This window comes from Anomalospiza imberbis, chromosome 1 (assembly GCF_031753505.1).
Source record: "Anomalospiza imberbis isolate Cuckoo-Finch-1a 21T00152 chromosome 1, ASM3175350v1, whole genome shotgun sequence".
NCBI classification, from domain to species: Eukaryota; Metazoa; Chordata; class Aves; order Passeriformes; family Viduidae; genus Anomalospiza; species Anomalospiza imberbis.
Genome location: NC_089681.1, coordinates 134,365,110 through 134,382,508, shown reverse-complemented (window position 1 = coordinate 134,382,508; position 17,399 = coordinate 134,365,110). Strand labels below are relative to the sequence as shown.

The following is a 17,399-nucleotide window of genomic DNA, read 5'->3' as shown; positions in this document are numbered from 1 at the left end:
CATGAGGTCTCCCCTCAGTCTCCTCCAGGCTGAACAGATCAAGGCACCTCAGCCACTCCTCACATGGCTTCCCCTCAATGCCCTTAACCATCCTCATGGCCCTCCTTAAATGGTGTCTAATAGTTTAATATTTTTCTTACACTGTGGCACTCAAAACTGCCCCCAGCACTCGAGATGAGGCTGCCCCAGTGCAGAGCAGAGCAGAGCAGGACAATCCCCTCCCTTGCCCAGCTGGCCATGCTGTGCCTGATGCCCCCTGGACAGGGTTGACCCTCCTGGCTTCCAGAGCACTGCTGGCTCATGTTCAATTTGCCATGGGCCAGGACCCCAGGTCAAAATCATTGAGAGAGGTTGTGCAATAACATCATCCAGCTCTTGCTCACAAGATCCACCCTGTTGACAATCAGGGGATCAAGGAGAGCATCTTTCCAAGCCTGTTCCATAAAGTTGTCATCCGGGTTTTTAAGAATTTTCTGGCCCAGGTTGTACCAGCTGTGTGATGTTCCTGGTTAATTTCTGGCAAGTTGAAGTCTCCCATAAGGACAAAGGCAGTTAACTTGGAAGAGTCCCTTGGTTCCCCAAAGAACAATTCATCATTGTCCTGTCCAGGAGGTCTGTAGTGGACCCCCACGATGGTATCTGCATTATTTGTTTGTCCCTTGATTCTCATCCAGAGGCTCTCACCTGTGCCACTGCCAGCTGTGAGCTCCATACATTCTACCCCTTCTATTCCACAGAGTGCCACCCCTCCACCTCTCCTGCCCTGCCTGTCCCTCCTGAAGAGCCTGTAACCATCCAACAGGGCACTCCAGGCACAGGATCCATCCCACCGGGTTTCACTTCTGCCAGCAATGTCAAATCTCTGGGACTGGGCCAAAGCCTGGATTCCCCTTGTTTGTCCCTCATGCTGGGTGCATTAGTGTGGACACATTTCAGGTGTGGCACATTGCAGCCAACACCTCCTGAGGCAGATTGAGGGATCCTGCTAGTGCTCCTTTCCTCAAGTACTGACACACCATCCCATCACTCATCACTGGGCAGCCTGACTTTGTCCCTTCCCCCCTTCCAGGCTGGTTTAAAGCTCTGCCAGTGAGCCCTGCCAGCTCCTGTGCTAGAACTATTTTCTTCTTCTGAGAATACCCAATGATGAACACAAAAGTAACTGGGCAGTAAGGCTACTGCCAACGTGCAAAAGCAAGATGCTGTATTAAAGTCAAAGAATGAAGACCTGATAGTTAAAGACAGCTCTAGGGATCAACAAAGAGCATGGAAGTCTAATTTGTCACAGATATTCCCAGACATCTTTATGGTGTCATATACAAGCTTAAAAGGGAAGATAATGATACTGTAACCCAAATATGTGATGTGTTGACAGAGAAGAAGTTTTTGGACTTGCAAAATATTGGCAGAGCGATCTTTGATCTGTGAGACTGTTTACAGGAAATGGCTCCCAGTTAAACAAGCCCAATACCAATTTCCTGCATTCAAATCTAAGAAGATTTGTTAGGCTGGCTTCAACTTAAACAGAGAAGAAATGGACACAGGCTCTTTATCAAGCCTGAGAGCTTAATGCTTGGCTTTGTCCCACCCCTTGGAATGATGTGCTTAAAATTCCATGCATTTGTCTGTACAAGAGGGCCATCAAATCATAGCTTTTATTGTCAAATGTTGACATTCAGCTCAGATGACAAAATTATTACAGCAGATGACAAGCTTTGTTATAACTAATAAAACACTGGGTGTCCCATCATCAGGAATCAAAGAGTGTTAAATGAATGAGTCTTCAAGGCTAAGATAAATAAAGCAACTCAACTGAATAAGCTATTTTCCAAATTCTTATTTTATAAAATATTAATGTTTTGCCTCCTAGGACATAAAAGCACTGTGCTGGGAATAAAATAGATGTCTCTGTTTTTATATGTGTGTGTGTGGATAGATAGACAGACAAATAGATAGATTTTTTACTGGAACAGTGAAAACCATTAAAAAGATGAGCTATTACAGCAAATGCTAGTAGATCTAATGTGACTCACTTTTCCTGGGGTTTAGCATTAATGAAGATTATTGCCCGACGGTCAGTAAGCTCTTGCTTGCTTAGTTCTTCCAAAGACCAAAATTTCCCTCCATGTTTTATCTACAAGAAAATTAGCATAAAACATAAGGTTTTCTGTTCAGTTAAAGATGCAGAGTAAAAAATATATTTAAAAGATACTTAAACAGTAATTTAAAATTCCTAATCCTAAACCAAAGACTATGTGAGAACTTATAAAGCTAATCAAAATATCTGAAATTATTTTCTTCTCAAGTTTTGCATTTTCTTCATCAAGTTTTCTTAGAAAAGATTGTTTATAAATATTTTAGCTTGTAGTTATTTGTTTGAAGCATTCCAAACAGTTCCAGAATAAGGAAATGTTCCTGCCTCTGAAGGCTTTACAACATAGGATGGAATTTTCAAAAGCAACAAAGTGCTTTAGGAGCAGTATTTCATGATTGTCAGTAAGACTGGTATTTCTAACTTATACGGGTGTTTTGAAAAGTCCTTCTCAGATTTAAATTGAGCACAGCACTAATAAGTGATACTGGAGTCAGTCTTTATACACAAACACTTCTTTTGTGAGAGAAAGGGTCATGACCGAGGTAAAAATATGAACTCTTTTCTTCCTTATGTAAAAATTTACAAACAAAATGTCCATAGGTCATACAATGTCAAGTTAGCATTAAGTATAGTGCAGGGAAAGAGACCTAAAGAAGAACTAAAGTTTGAGAAAGGATCTGGAAGGGTCTGAACAGCACAGATAGGATTGGGAAGAACACAACTAGGGAATACCATGAAGATGATTTCATCCATTACGAAAGATAGTCAAAAGAGATCTGTATAACAGCTGTGAGATTTCAGGACCAGAAAATAAAGTATTTTCTGTAGCCAGAATTTGGCTGTTGCTACAGTACTCTTTCTAAATTAAGAAGAAAATGTTACTCTTTCTAAATAATTTGTTTAGAATAGCTTACCTGACCACAATCATAGAATCCATTAGTAATGATATTACTTGATGATAAATATCCCATCCGGCTGTACTTTTGGGAAAGATTGTTATCAAGTAGCTTTTCCAGAGCGGCTTCACTAAACTTACTTTTACGCTTTGTTGACAGATTAATTTCTTCTAGGATGTCTAAAGCACTGATAAATAAAATACAAAGGCTAATTCGTCATTATATACTAATTAAATGTTATTATACAGCTCAGAGTTAGTTTTCAGCATTACCAAGGCCAAGATAGATTCACTTCCAAGTGCTGATCTTGTGCCCTCTGGGCCAGCAAGGAGTGGCTGTGCCACACAGAATTCCTTCTCTGGGGAAGGAAAACACCGTGCAGTGCTCAAAAGCAAAAGCAATTACTTTAGGTAGTTAAATGCTACCTAAAGAAATGCTTACAAGATGCCACAACCTTTTATCTAGAAGGATGTTATAGAGCACCATAGAGAACTTGGGAGAAAAAACATGTAAAAGGAGTAATTATCAGAGCTGACCATATGATACAGTCCAGGCAACCTCTCTCCCTCTCTCTCTCTCTTCAGTTGCAAGGCAATTTGCAGATTCAGTTGTGCATTATGCAATGTGTGAATCCTTCTGGTCTAGCACTGTTACTGTGTTTGGGGAGCACAGCTGGCAGATATTTGCTAAACATGAACAAGCATAGAAGCACAAGGAGTTGTATCAACACCACCAGAGTGGCAGAATTTTTGCAACATGGACATAAAAACAAAGTAACATGGGGACAAGGGAAGACAGGAATTAATTTCCTAAGCTTTTTCTAGGGCTAAAACCCACAAACTGACAACTTTTGACCTGAAAAACTTAGGAAAACATCACTAAGAAAATAAAGGAAACTGAATGAGGAAAACATTACATACTGCAGTTCTAAGACTGTTCAACAATGAAAAAAAAAAACACCAGGAAAAAAGGATTATATATTCTCATGTGTGTCTAAGAGTACATATTTAAATATCTGTGTGTGACTATGCACACATGCAGATATTCTTCATGTCCCAAGGAATCAATTTTATATATACACTCTATATATATATATTTCTGTGAACTACACAGGCCAGGGAGCCTCAGCTGTGGACATCTACCATGTAGACTTCTGAAGGGACAATTCAGATGAATTCCAGAGAACAAGTTTTGCAGGCAAGGCAAATGACATCCTTTTCTTACAGAAGAGAGAAGTGGGAGAAGATAGTGGAAAAGCAGTTTAGGCTGTATATCTACAGCATATTGGAGATAATCATCAAGTAACACAGGGAACAATTTTAAAGGGGAAAATGAATAAAGAAAAGCAGGTAAAATGTGTACAGCAGGGTCTAAATCAAATGACATTAGAGGCACAATTACTTTCATATGGAAGAATGATAAGCCAAAACCAGACAAATAAAACAGCTACATAAAAAACTCCATGAAGAGTAGAAAAGCAAAAAAAGAATGCCAGGAATCAAATAGAAATGGAAACACTGACATTTCCAACAAAATAGAAAAAGTAAGGGACAAACCCGAAAGAAGAACAGGCAAAGTGAGACACCACTATTCAGGGACTGAAACAAAAAATGTTTCACATGCTACAAGTAAGAGAGAAAAATGTAGGTCTATTACTCAGTGTGGGAAGAAAACTCGTAACAGATGGCACAGAAAAGACTGAAGTGTCTGATGCCTTTTTTGTTTGAACTGATGCTTCAGTTTTCATAGCAAGGTTTCAAGCAGATGCCTGGCAGTAATATTAACAAGGAGGTAGAAACAATAGTCTTAAAATGTCTAGGATAAGTTTGAGGAGAAAAGGTTAGCAGGCCCTGAGGACACTTACCTCATACACTCTATGAATTTGCAAAAGCAACACTGGAACTATTTATAATTGTATTGGAAAATTCTAGGCTAGATGGCTGGAGAGTGGAGAAGGGCAAAGATACTATCTAGTTTTGAGAAAAAACTATGCAAAAGGAAATCAAAATAGAGATCATTCAGCCAAATTTCAGCATCTGAAGAACACCACATCAAATTATCAAACCATTGGAAGGCAAGCAACAAGAGATGAGACATAACCATTACATATTTGTCAAGAATCAATTATGAAAAGTCAATCTAATCCTTGCTGCAACAGGGTAATTAACTTAACATACAGGCAGAAGAAGTAGATGTGAGATATGAGCTGATTTGAGACATGTTTTGACTTTTGTAAGTATTTTCACTTATTCCTACGTGGATACTCATGAGCAGGTCAGGGAAATATGATCTACATGAAAATAACATGAAGTAGTGCCTGACTAGTTGAAAAATTATGCTTAATGTATTACTGTCAATAATATGCTATCAAACTTGAAGGACACATAAACTGGAGTCCTGCTTGGATAGTGTCACAAAAGGGATTAAATAAGAACAGTGCCATATGCAGGATAGAGAAAATAATTTGATGGTGGCATGACATCACCTGAAGTACCTCATCCAGGCTGGGAGATGGTACTTCAAAATGTCATAAAAAAAAATAGAGAAATTCAGAGATGTTTGATGAAATGATACAAACAAAACTTGTCTAACATTTTTACTTTGTCATGAAAAAGAAACAAGAGGGACATAAAAAATGAGAATATTCAGTGAGTTAAATTCCTATAAAAAGTGGTTATTCAATCTCACTGAAAGCAGGACAACATGATTGGTTTTAAGGGATATTTAAAAATGAGAAACCCCTCCTAAGTGTAAGGATATTCCAGCACTGCAACAGGTTACCTCAGAAAGTTGTGAAATTCCTGCAGGATCAGTATTTATCCAAATTTACTCAAGCCAAAATATGTCAGCATACCTTAATCAGCCTTACACTAGGATAGATGGATAATATCACTTTTGAGGTCCCCTCCTGATCTAAATTTCTGAGAGTCTCTGAAATTCCCTCATAGATGGATTTAAGGTATCTGTGCAGTCACCAGAGAAGTGCCCAGCAGAGGGAGCAGGGAAATTACAAAAAATTTAAATTTAACAGTAACTAAAGAGTCATCTGGTCTGAGGAGTCCTGTGTCATAATTCTTATAACCTAAACCAGCTTTTGTAACTCAGATATTAATATATGGACCTGGGAGTTCCTAAGAAAGAATAAAACAGAGCCACTTTTCCATGACACTTCAGCACACCTGCAGTTAACCAGAGCTTTTAAATCAAATCTAGCCTGTGTGTAGTAAGTACAATTTACTGTATATTAAACTTAGTCTGAAACCTTTATTTCACTTTCAAATGTATGGGGCACTGTAGTCCCTAATATTGACTGATACAAGTTATCTTCAATATAAAGCCTAATTCAGTCACAGAAACAATAAATGTTTTATAATTCTAGACAGTTCTCTCAACAGGCTTATATTTTGTCAGAAGATTCTGTTCCTTAAAATCAATACCATTTCATCCGTAACAACTGTGGTGCAAAAGTAGTTTCAGCTTATCAGAAAGCTTTGTTATTCTGCTATAAATATGCAAACATTGACTTAAATTGAGATTTCTCATTAAAAATTTTCTTTTGACTTTTGATACTATTTGTACTCACCCTAGCCTGCACAGTTCAACAGCAGTTGGTTCATCACTTCCACAGACCATAACAGCCCAACAGGCATTTCTTCTGACTTCTTCATTCTTAGAATGCAGCAATTCAACGAGTGGTCCCAGCCCGCCTACATTTCTTAACTATTAAAAAAGTGAAAACCTTTCCACTTACATATTTCATCTATCCCAGCAAGAATAGCCTGAGAAATTCACCTCCCAAAACATTCAAGCTTTGTATAAAAGCTACACTGGGCTGGAAAAAAGGTCATTTATGGGGATTCTGTGTTTCTGTGAAGTCTGCATAGGCTGGAGCTTTAAGAGTGGTACAAGGCAGACATCCCTTCTGGCTCGGCCCTGCTTTTCAGTTATTAGGCTGCAGCGTGGAACCCAAAGAGACTATGCAACCCAAGACTGCCACAGAGAGTTACACAGCGTTTTCTGTGTTCTGGTGCCTCCTAGCAACTAATTTACATCACAATACATTTGAATTTGTATTGTAGGTATGACAATCTTATTAACATCCTATTCTCTTGTGTGCTACAGTATCTTTCCTATACATGCTGGAGGAAATATTGCTCATTTGGATTTTTGAAGAGAAAGACATTTTAAGGACACTGAAAGAGGTAGATTAATTATCTATGCCCCTTATTCATGTCCTAATTAATAGCCTTGACCCATGAGAAAAGCCCAGCTTATGATTTATGAATGCACATAGCATCATTCTTATTTATGAGAAGAAAATACTATGACCAATTCATAAACAGCAAAGAGTTCAACTTGCTGGATGTCACTGATCAAAGGATTAATTATATTTTGAGTTTTGTCTGAAATACATTTACTCTATGCACATCCAGTATCTCATTAATCAAGGTCAGACATTGCTGTTCAGGCCTTGAAAATGGGCAACAGAACACTGAGGGAGAGTAAAGAGGACTGAACTTCCCATCTTCAAAGTTCAGCCGACAGTTGCAGCTGAAAGAAACCTTGATATTTAATGCTTCTAAATATACAGATCAAGATATAGCCCTGATTAAAGCTCACTGAAGTCACTGAAAAGCCGCAAAACATCAATTTGATGCAAGCAAACACAGTAGTGAAAATTCAAGTTAAAGAAAACCCTTTCCAAAATCTAAAAAACTGAGCTATATTTAGCAGAACAAGTATCACAAAAATAAGTAACTACATAGAAAGGTCAGGGCTTCTAGGTCAGACACAACAGATTCTGATTAATTCAGAATCTGGTTAATATAACTCCCACCTCAGATCTAGAAACATCATCAATAAACACAACCTCAAAGAGTAGTTTTACCTCAGTTCGTGCATCAGCATCACAACCAAAGGCAGCCACAGCAAACGCTGCTTTGCTCTGCACTTGGCTGTTGGTTGAGCGCAGTGGCCGCACAAGGGCACTCATGATGCCGTGGCTCTGGATACTGACACGGGATGGCTCTTGCAGGGACAGATCTGTTAGCACTGCAATGGCATTGGAAATGGCTCCATCTCTCTGGGCATTCATGGTGTTCATTAATGGCACAATTCCTTCAGCCTCAGCTACAACACTAGCAAAATGAAAAAGGGGAAAATATTTGTTATTTTAGGACCATTTTTTTCTTCTTAGTATGCTGTTTTTACCAACTAAACTAGTATTACAATTCAAGGTTTACATATATACATATGTGGGCATCTGTACATATAAATGTGTGTATGCGTGATTTCTATGTGCCTCACAGTGAGAAGTTCAAAAGGCACAATCTCAGCAGACAAATCAAGTCACAAACTTCTGGATTCTTTAACTTACAAGGACATGGATTCTTTCTGAGGTATTGAACAAGTGAACTGAATTCTGCATATTTCCAAAGGTGCAGAATTTCTGTATCTTTAGTTCCAGGCAAATGCTTCTGCAGCCTCTTAACACTTCTCTCCATAAACATTCTAGCACTACTAATGAGGATTATAGTGAATAGAGTATCCAGATCAACTAGTGCATTAACAGCAGATCCAGTTTACATATTCCCTCTGTTACCAGATGATATTGCATCCATGGCTGAAGGGTGCTGCCCCTCAGCAGTGCTGGAACAAATGCTCCTGTGGACAAATCCTAAGATAGACATGCAAAATAATCTATTATTTTATTGTTATTTCAATATATGTTAATATTATTTCAAATAATATTGGGGAAGATGGTTGGGATTTTTTTCTAAGGAGAATCTCATAGATCTAGGCTAGAGAACAGTCAAGGCAAAAAAAACAGCTGAAGAAGCATTATTAATGAAATAGCAACTTTGAGCACAAGACAGTAGAAGGTGTAAGGAGCTGTACTACTAGAGGATGTATAATTTTACTTAAGGCTAATCTGTTTGTTACACAAAAGTTGGCAATATTGTTAGAAATGAGAATGCACAGATGGCAAGTTGAATTTTCTCTGCAACTTCTTTTTATACCCTCTATTAATACATGTACATCAAAACCATAAAAAAATCTTCAAATAAAGAGTTTACACTTTTTATAAGTTCTGCTGAATTTCTGTGAACATAGTAATAAAAGACATCTGTATGTGAAAATTCTTTACTGTAATAGTACCGCACCAAAATTTGGCTAATATTTGGATAACCTTCACAGTTACAAAATAAACCAAGCTTAGAAGTATCACATGTAAAAGAAACCGCTATACTACCAAAGACTGCTGGCATTGATAACAAACAAAAACCCCATGAGGAATGCTGACAGTCACACTTTGCAAACAGGACAGAAAGTATAATACATGCCAACCTGTGCCACTAATAATAATTATTACAATAATCCCAATACATGGGCAACATGATGTAGGTCTTACTGTGAACTCATCTTAGTGCAAGTATCTCCACATGGTCAGAGAGGGGGATACAGATGCTCCTAAGCATACCTGGAAAGAACAAGCAGAGCCTAATGGGATTTGTTACTCTCATCTCTGCCTCAGGTGCAAGGCAGTGGCAGCTCACAAGCAGTGCTGGAGCATGAATGTAACAATATCTGGCAGGCAGACAACAGTTACTTGTTTAGAAAATCAGGGGGAAAGTAGCAATCCAGGGACTGAAGGTGCAGCATTAAGATACAGGGTCAGTTTGGTGTTGCCTAAATAACCCTCCTGGAGCACCAGTAGCTTTAATGCAAGCACTTTGGTCTCTATTCAGAAGTAAATCCCATGTTTTCAGATATCCCACACTGCACCCCTCTGTCTTCCTTCAAGTAGCTGCACTTTCCTTTGTGTGTCCTCCTTCCCCTTTCCTACTTGACCAAAACAAGAAGAGCTGAAAATATTTTATTTGTTAGGTGGCTTTTTTACTGTGTTTGTTTGGGTTTTTTACTTAGGTAAGGCCACTATACTTCTTTAGTTAATACTGTCTTATCTTGCCCAAGACAATTTTATCCAAATTTTCAGCTTCAGGATTGTTGTAGCTCTATCCAGGCTGCTGTATGTGAAGAAATTCTGGACATGCTGATTGCACATGTAAGAATGAGCTGTACACCACATGTATCACAGGCTTGCTGGAAAACATCACATTAACAGCATGTGTAACAATGCCATGAGGTACCTGCTGGCACAGCTTGGGTGAGACCCACCCTACACACACAGCTGCACACAGTGAGGTGTGTCCATGAGCTATCAGACTTACTGCATCATGCAGTGCATACACACACACTTTATCCAGGAAGGAAAAAAAAACAAAACAAAACAAAAACAAAAAAAAAAAAAAAAAAAAAACAAAAAAAAAAAAAACCCAGAAGCAAAATCAAGCAGTTTCTCCATTACAATGGATACACAGAAATTCCAGGATTTATGGGACAGATTCACTACTCATAAAATGCAGCACTGCATCTCACAGGTGTAGTATATCCAATATTTCTGCAGTAGGTACAGGACTTACTATTCCTATAGTACACCCAAGAATACACATATTCTCCCACAGGAGCTCCTAGTAAACATATAGTCCCTAACAGACTGGCTACAGAATGATACACAGCACTGAATGACATAGCTCACAACATAAGCAGATTTACAATAATTTCCATAAAACCAGCAAGTACACAAGCACTTAACAAAAGAGCAAGGTGACGGCTCCTCATGAGCTCAGAGCTGACCTCAGCAAGGTACAGAGCACAGCCAATTTTCTCAAGTGCCACTCAACTTCAAACAGGTTGAGAACCACTGATTTAGAAGATCATACATATTTATTCTATCCTGGGTTCTACTTCTGCGCAGACTCGTTTTGAATCCCAGTTTCATGCACATAGTTGAATCAAGTAGCACATCTGAGCACAAGGCAAAATGAATTTGTTCCAAGTGACAATGGCTGGTAACAGGAGTTGAAGGTAAGCAATGCCTTTGAGAAGAAGTTTTTAAGAGGGCATGAACATCTGAGGCCAGTGCTGTGTCTTGGTAACAGAGATGCACACAGAAGGAGGAATGGGGAATCCATAGTTAACTCACTCCTACTCCACAGGCCTCTGGAGAACACAGGAATAGCACTGTCACCCTGGGCCACAGAACCTGACCTCAGAAGGGAGCTGAGAGGATGAACATGGTTAAGTTTAAGGTGCTGAAATACCACAACACTAAGTATGAAGGTCCTTGTTCCCTTTTATCTTGGGCAGAGACGTGCACTGTGTAAATTTTTTATTATGAGGCAACAAAAGTCAGAGAATGCTTTTACTAGCTCTGTCTTTGCTTAATGCAGATCAGCACTAGACTCTCCCTGCCTCCAGAAGACTGTCTTTCAGACACATCCTACTGAGACTGCAATTTATTAGTGCTTCCACTACAGAACTATATCTTCAAAGAAGAAGTGAGCCTTGGTTTAGCTGAAAAGAAGTATACACTTTTTGATGTGGAAAAGGAGTAAATTAAATAAATTCACAAGTTTTTCCTCTGTGTTTTGTATATATTCAAAGTACATACTTTCCTAAACAAGGAGAAAAGGGGTTAGGAAAAAGGAAAGAAGACAAGAGAAGAAAAAAAAAAGGATGTTACATTTGCCACATCACCATTTTTTCCTCAAAAGTGGAAGCTGCCTATTCTGAACCACAAACAGGAAGAAAAAAAAAAAGACAAAACAGTTGTAGGAATTGCAGAGTTTAAATTAAAATTAAAACACTTGGAATGTTATGAATTATAAGCACATATTATGATCCTGAGAATGCCTAACCTAACAGGGTTAGGCATTTACCTTTATCAAGGTATATACAGATATACAGTTCAGGTACCCTAAGGACCCTAAGCATGCTCTTTAGTGAAACAGTAAAGTTCTGATTACAATTGAATTCAAATTACTGTATTCAAGAATAGCTAAAATTTTTTTTCAGCTGTCATTGGGATTAAAAGTTTATATAATAAATATTTAATTTATTCATTTTAAATATACATTGTAATGTTAAGCCATTTTCTTGAAAATTCTCTAAGAGATAATACAAGACTCGAAGAATAAATGCTGAGAGACTGAGGAAAACCAAACATTTTCTTTACTGCTTTTACTGCAAAAATAAATTAAAACTTGACAACAAAATCATTACCAAAAACTTCACAATACAAACTTTTTTTTTTTAACAGACATTTTGGAGATGTGTATGGATGTCACTGAAGTGAGTAGTTTGTTGCTTTAGCAGTCTGGGGTGCAAGAGGAAAGCTCAGATATTGGGAGTGTGTTGTGAAAACAATCAGCAGTAAACATTTGATGAAAATCCTGTGGGGTTTTTATACTTCATTTTACTTTTAGTACTATAAGCATTCTGCAGCAAGAACACCTCTTTGTTGGCATCACAGGACCATAAAAGCTCTGCTCTGTGACCAAACCTTCTAGCCATGGCAAGAAAAATAACAGATTATTTACTTAGAGCATCAGGAATGGTCCAGCTAGCTTTTCTTCCTGAAGAGAAAATCTAGCCTAAGGGAGAAAGCAACTAAGAGTGTTCAAAGAGCTGTCAGAAAACACTGAGATTGCCCCTCAAGCCCCCAGCCTAAACAACCTCTGGGGGAGGGGGGAGAGAGGAGAAGAGCTGTACAGCTTGACACCACTGTTTACTCAGGATTGTACTAAATTTACACTAGTGAGATAGACACTTCATAAAAATGGTAAAGTATGTTTGGTTTTGTTTCTTCTACCATGACTGAACATAAACTGGTTTATAATCAATTATATTTTATTCACTTCTATGCTGTTTACTCCCCACTTCCTGACTGAGGATTTGACACAATTTCTACTCAGAAAAAAATTCTAATTTTTCCTCCTCACTGGACTTCATTTTTTTTCAAATGTGTTTGCAACTGCATGTTTAATTTCTGTGCAAAATTACTGTGATTGTGTGTGAGGTGCTTAGCTAGCCATTTATGCCTGTGCATAGCTCATTTTCATACATAATTGCATGTAAATTATGCATAAGAATTATGCATCTAATTACACACATTTTTTAAAATCAACTCTATCTGTGTTAAATCGTACGACTTCTTTTTCACACAAGTCATTTTTGATCCAGCTCTCTAATGCAATTTCTGTCTGAGAAAGAATATCATAACCAGAAGTTTGAAAAAGCGTCAAGAAATAGCTCCCTTTTTTATTCCTTAAATGTATTCATATTCTTCATTAGCCTTGTCATGCCATCAGAATAATCACATCCAATAAATGTCTTCTGCACTTATCAAAAATTTCACTTTGTGATTTAATTATTTTCAAAAGCAATTGACTGTTGTAAATAGTCACTCGTATTTTATTTAAAGACTAATATTACTTCCGTTTTCTTCACTAGACAAGGGAGATTAATGTCAGTATGTTTATTCTAAGTAAGGGAATCTAGCACAAGAGACTCCAATCGACAATCTGGGGGCCCTTTGTGCTCCAATAAAAATATTGATGATATCAACAAACCATATTAATTTTTCATTTCAGGAACTGAAGCCTCTATTCCTATTTTCTAATGACAAGTATCTTGTTAAAACTGCAATAAACCCAAAACTTAATAAACCCAAAACTTAATAAACCTCACAGTCTGGATGCAATAAAAGCTTAAACTGTCTGGGTTAGCAGAGACTGTAATACCTGACTCTCATTTAGCAATTCACAGAGATCTTCTAATGTCTCTCATTGAACTCATCTGACAAAGTTACATAGATCTCAGTTCTAAAACTGTAGTATACCTAATTTAAAATATTGAAGAGAATTGGTAATGAACTATCTGTTCCTGATACCTGAGACTTAGAGTTATAATAATATTTGCAACCTTTCTAAAGAATTTCTGTTATTTCCACTATTATGTGGAAGGCTTAAAATTCAACAATAGAAACCCTTTCTGCTCCTGAAAGATCCTTTGGTTCTTCTTCTTTGGAAGCATCAGCTGAGGAAGGATAACAGAGCTGTGCCAAGTCAGTCTCTACACACAGTACTTTGGATTGTGAACTTCAGCTTTCACTTCTGGATAACAATTTTCTGGACAACTGGGAGTATATCTCAAATGGCAGCTGTCTGTTTTGCCTTGCTACAAGCTCAAACTCTTACGATGATTTAGGGTGCAGAAATTTATGCTTTTAGCTTTGCCTCTTTAAATTACATCTCTAAGAAAATACACATATAGGACTGTATTATGATAAAATTACTAAGGTTGTATGTCAAAATGTTAAAGTTACTTGTGAAACCCTATTTTTACCAGATGATAGTCCAAGTGGCAAACATGCCATACTCAGTGCACAGGTTAAATTCAAAGCAGGGCAGAATTAAGCTTGCATGGTCAGTCATAACCCAGAAATTTCCTCACAGAAAAATTTCCTTAGCTCAAATAAACAACTTCACACTTTAAATAAACAAATAAACAACTTCACTTACTTAAAGTAAGTGAAAATATACACTTAAATAATTTGATTTAGAAATTTACTGCAAAGAAAATGTGCATGCAAAAGCACCAATACATTTGTCTGAAACATTTACTTATATGTAGAATAACCCTTGCCACTTTTAATTCATAAAAGGCAAAATTTATCTCAGTGCATATCACTGAATGACGTTGCAAGGATACACACTCAAGAGTAATCACAGTACTTATGCCACTATGCAAAAGAAAGTTTTCTCTCCCAGGCTTAGGAGTCTCGATCCAGGAAAGAAAAGTTTTCACCTGATCCCACAGAAATCCATCACGGGAAGTTACAGGTGACAACAAATATGCTCTATGTGAAATTCCAGCTATCCACAGCTAAGATAAACAGTGATCATACTGCAAGGCTTTGAAAGTAGGGCTGTACAAACAAGTCAAAAGATACTGCAGTATCTACAAGGAGTAAAATTTCTATGTAGTTATCATCATCCCAGGTCAGAAGTGTTCTGTGTTCTGTCTGAAACTCTTTTGGACCTACTTAGGTTTCCATGCACTTTAGGATGTGGTGACATGAGATCTGTGTTAGAGATAAATGTTCTATATTGGTCTTTGTCTTGAATATAACCCCAAAGTTTAAAAAACAACCAAGGGAAAAAAAAAAAAACAAACAAAACAACAGCAAACCACCACCACCACCAAAACAAACCAAAACCAAAACCAAAACCAAAACCAAAACCAAAACCAAAACCAAAACCAAAACCAAAACCAAAAAAAGCCCCAAACCCTGGGAGAATAACTTTTTTTTTTTGTTTTTTTGATTAAAGAAGAAGTCTACTGGGAAGAAAACAGTTAGAGTGTCTGAGCCTACAGAAGGACCTTCCCATGCAGCCACAGCTTCCCAATCTAAGAGAAAAATACAACAGCTGGCTGTATGAAAGGTTTTTGACTGCCAGCAGGGCACAGACCCATGGGCTGTGTATCAGTCATCTGATGTGATGCTGAAGTCTTAATGGGAATCCATTTCTGGGTGACATCCCAGGCACAGGACTTAGCTTTTCTGCCAAGTGAGAAATTTGTCATAAAATATTTTGCAGTTTTCAATGGAAGTCAAGATGTAACTTGCAGGGAAAAGCTTGTGAGCTCTTAGGTAGTGGGTAATGACTTAGTTGTCTTTTTTTTTTTAATACAGTTCCTCCCACAATATGGATATAGAGTAAGAGAAAGGAAAACGAGGAACCTGTTCTTAGCCTGAGATTAACTGTATTTTACAGGGTGTAGACGTGGATGCTAATGTAAAAAAGTAACTGCACAACCCAAAAAACTCAGAAACATCCCTTTACCTTGCAGCACATCAGTTCAAAAATATAATTCTGTCACTAGGGGTCAGTATTAAAACATATTACAGCTACACAATACAGTCAGCATTCTATTGTTGATTTCCTCCTTCAGAAAAACGAACTTATGTCATAAAGAACTAAAATCACAAAAAAAGACAAAATCTACAGTGGGTCATCACCTTTTTATGCTATTAAATTTGTGTTCCTGTCCTCATAAAGTAATACATATATTCATACAAATGTATTATCTTACATAATATTGACACTTTTAATATTTATGTGAATTAGGTTCTATCTACAGTCTTGAAAGAGAAAAGCTATTACTAAGTTTCCCATTTTCTAATAGAGAAGATTACTACCTAGTGACATTACTTCCTAATGGTAGTTATCCCAACTTCCTAATAATAACAATATTTGGAATGTAAAAAAACCTGGATGTTCTTCAAATTTATTCCTTTACAGCCATACTCATAAACAATAAAAAAATCGATTGTGTACTGAAAATCTCAGTTGAAAAAGGTGAGACACTCTCACTACAGGTGAAATAGACTGAGGATGTATTTTGAGTCATTAGATCAATGTATGAATTTCAGTTTGGAATAATAGATATAACATCCACTAAAGTCAAGGGAACAACTCACTTTCTCCTCACTGGGCACTGTCCGTAACCAATGAGTTCCCAGCCTCTCCTCCTATCCCAAACTGCTCTCAAATCTTTACAATCTTGATACATTTGAGAAAGCATACATTCAGATGCTGCACTAATGCCTGGAACTGCCTATATGGATATAACCTTTGCAAATTCAAATAGGTTCTCTGATTCCTGTGAATTTAAGAATTAGAAAATTAAATAACATCAAGCTTGCTGACTTTGTAAATTTTGTGATGACACTTTACTATCTTGAATCCAGAAATAAAACAGAATTTTGTCACATGACACTTATTATACACTCCAGGAGAAATATCCTGTCATAAGTCTGTCATGTATCACAACTTTCTGCAGTTCTTGGTACAGATGAAGAAAAACCATCCTTTTCCTTCTTCCCCCAGAACAAATTCTAACTGAATGCTATAAATTTTGATGTTAAAATAAACAATTTAGGACAAATATTATTGAGGCTCAAAATTAGTTTTCATGTCCAGCATGAAGTTCTAAATTTCAGAGCATATGTTTTCCTTTAGTGGCAAATCCATAAGGTGCTCAGAATTCAGACATTGCCAGATTTATGAAGGCAGCTATTAGAAATGGCATTTGTGCTATGACAATACTGAAGGAAAGAGCTGGTCAAATTCATGTCTGACTAACTGGTATACATGACAGCTTATTTCTGTGTGCTAGTTCTCTTATCGTATTTATATTTAACATGATTATCTAATCCTAAATACATGAAAAGTGAAAATAATTGATTATACTTTAGATGAGAAAAAACAGGCAGAGGCTGAGGTAAGCCATTTGTTCCAGGATTAGATGTGTGGCACAGAATCACTTATTTTCCTGCCCAACAGATGACGCTGCTGTTTCTTTGTTCGTGTGCAATTGTTCCATTTGTGCATCACATCCGTTGCTGGAGTGACTGCACCCACACTGCCCAGTGCCTGGACACAGCAAAACCAGAGAGCTTCAGGGATTCTTTAAATGGCATTCTGCTGCCTAAAAAC

The 17,399-nt window shown here is 37.5% G+C and overlaps 1 protein-coding gene across 4 annotated transcripts in view; it reads right to left on the bottom strand.

Annotated features, from left to right (window-relative positions):
* The window catches only part of ARMC3 (armadillo repeat containing 3), a 63,039-nt gene that overhangs the window by 10,310 nt on the left and 35,330 nt on the right, over window positions 1–17,399 (bottom strand). For all 4 annotated transcript variants that reach the window (XM_068171370.1, XM_068171362.1, XM_068171377.1 and 1 more), the window contains 4 exons: window positions 7,880–8,129; window positions 6,575–6,711; window positions 3,010–3,178; window positions 2,034–2,134 (listed from right to left, as the gene is read on the bottom strand). In XM_068171370.1, the coding sequence (XP_068027471.1) occupies window positions 2,034–2,134; window positions 3,010–3,178; window positions 6,575–6,711; window positions 7,880–8,129 (657 nt within the window). The remainder of the gene's footprint in view (window positions 1–2,033; window positions 2,135–3,009; window positions 3,179–6,574; window positions 6,712–7,879; window positions 8,130–17,399) is intronic.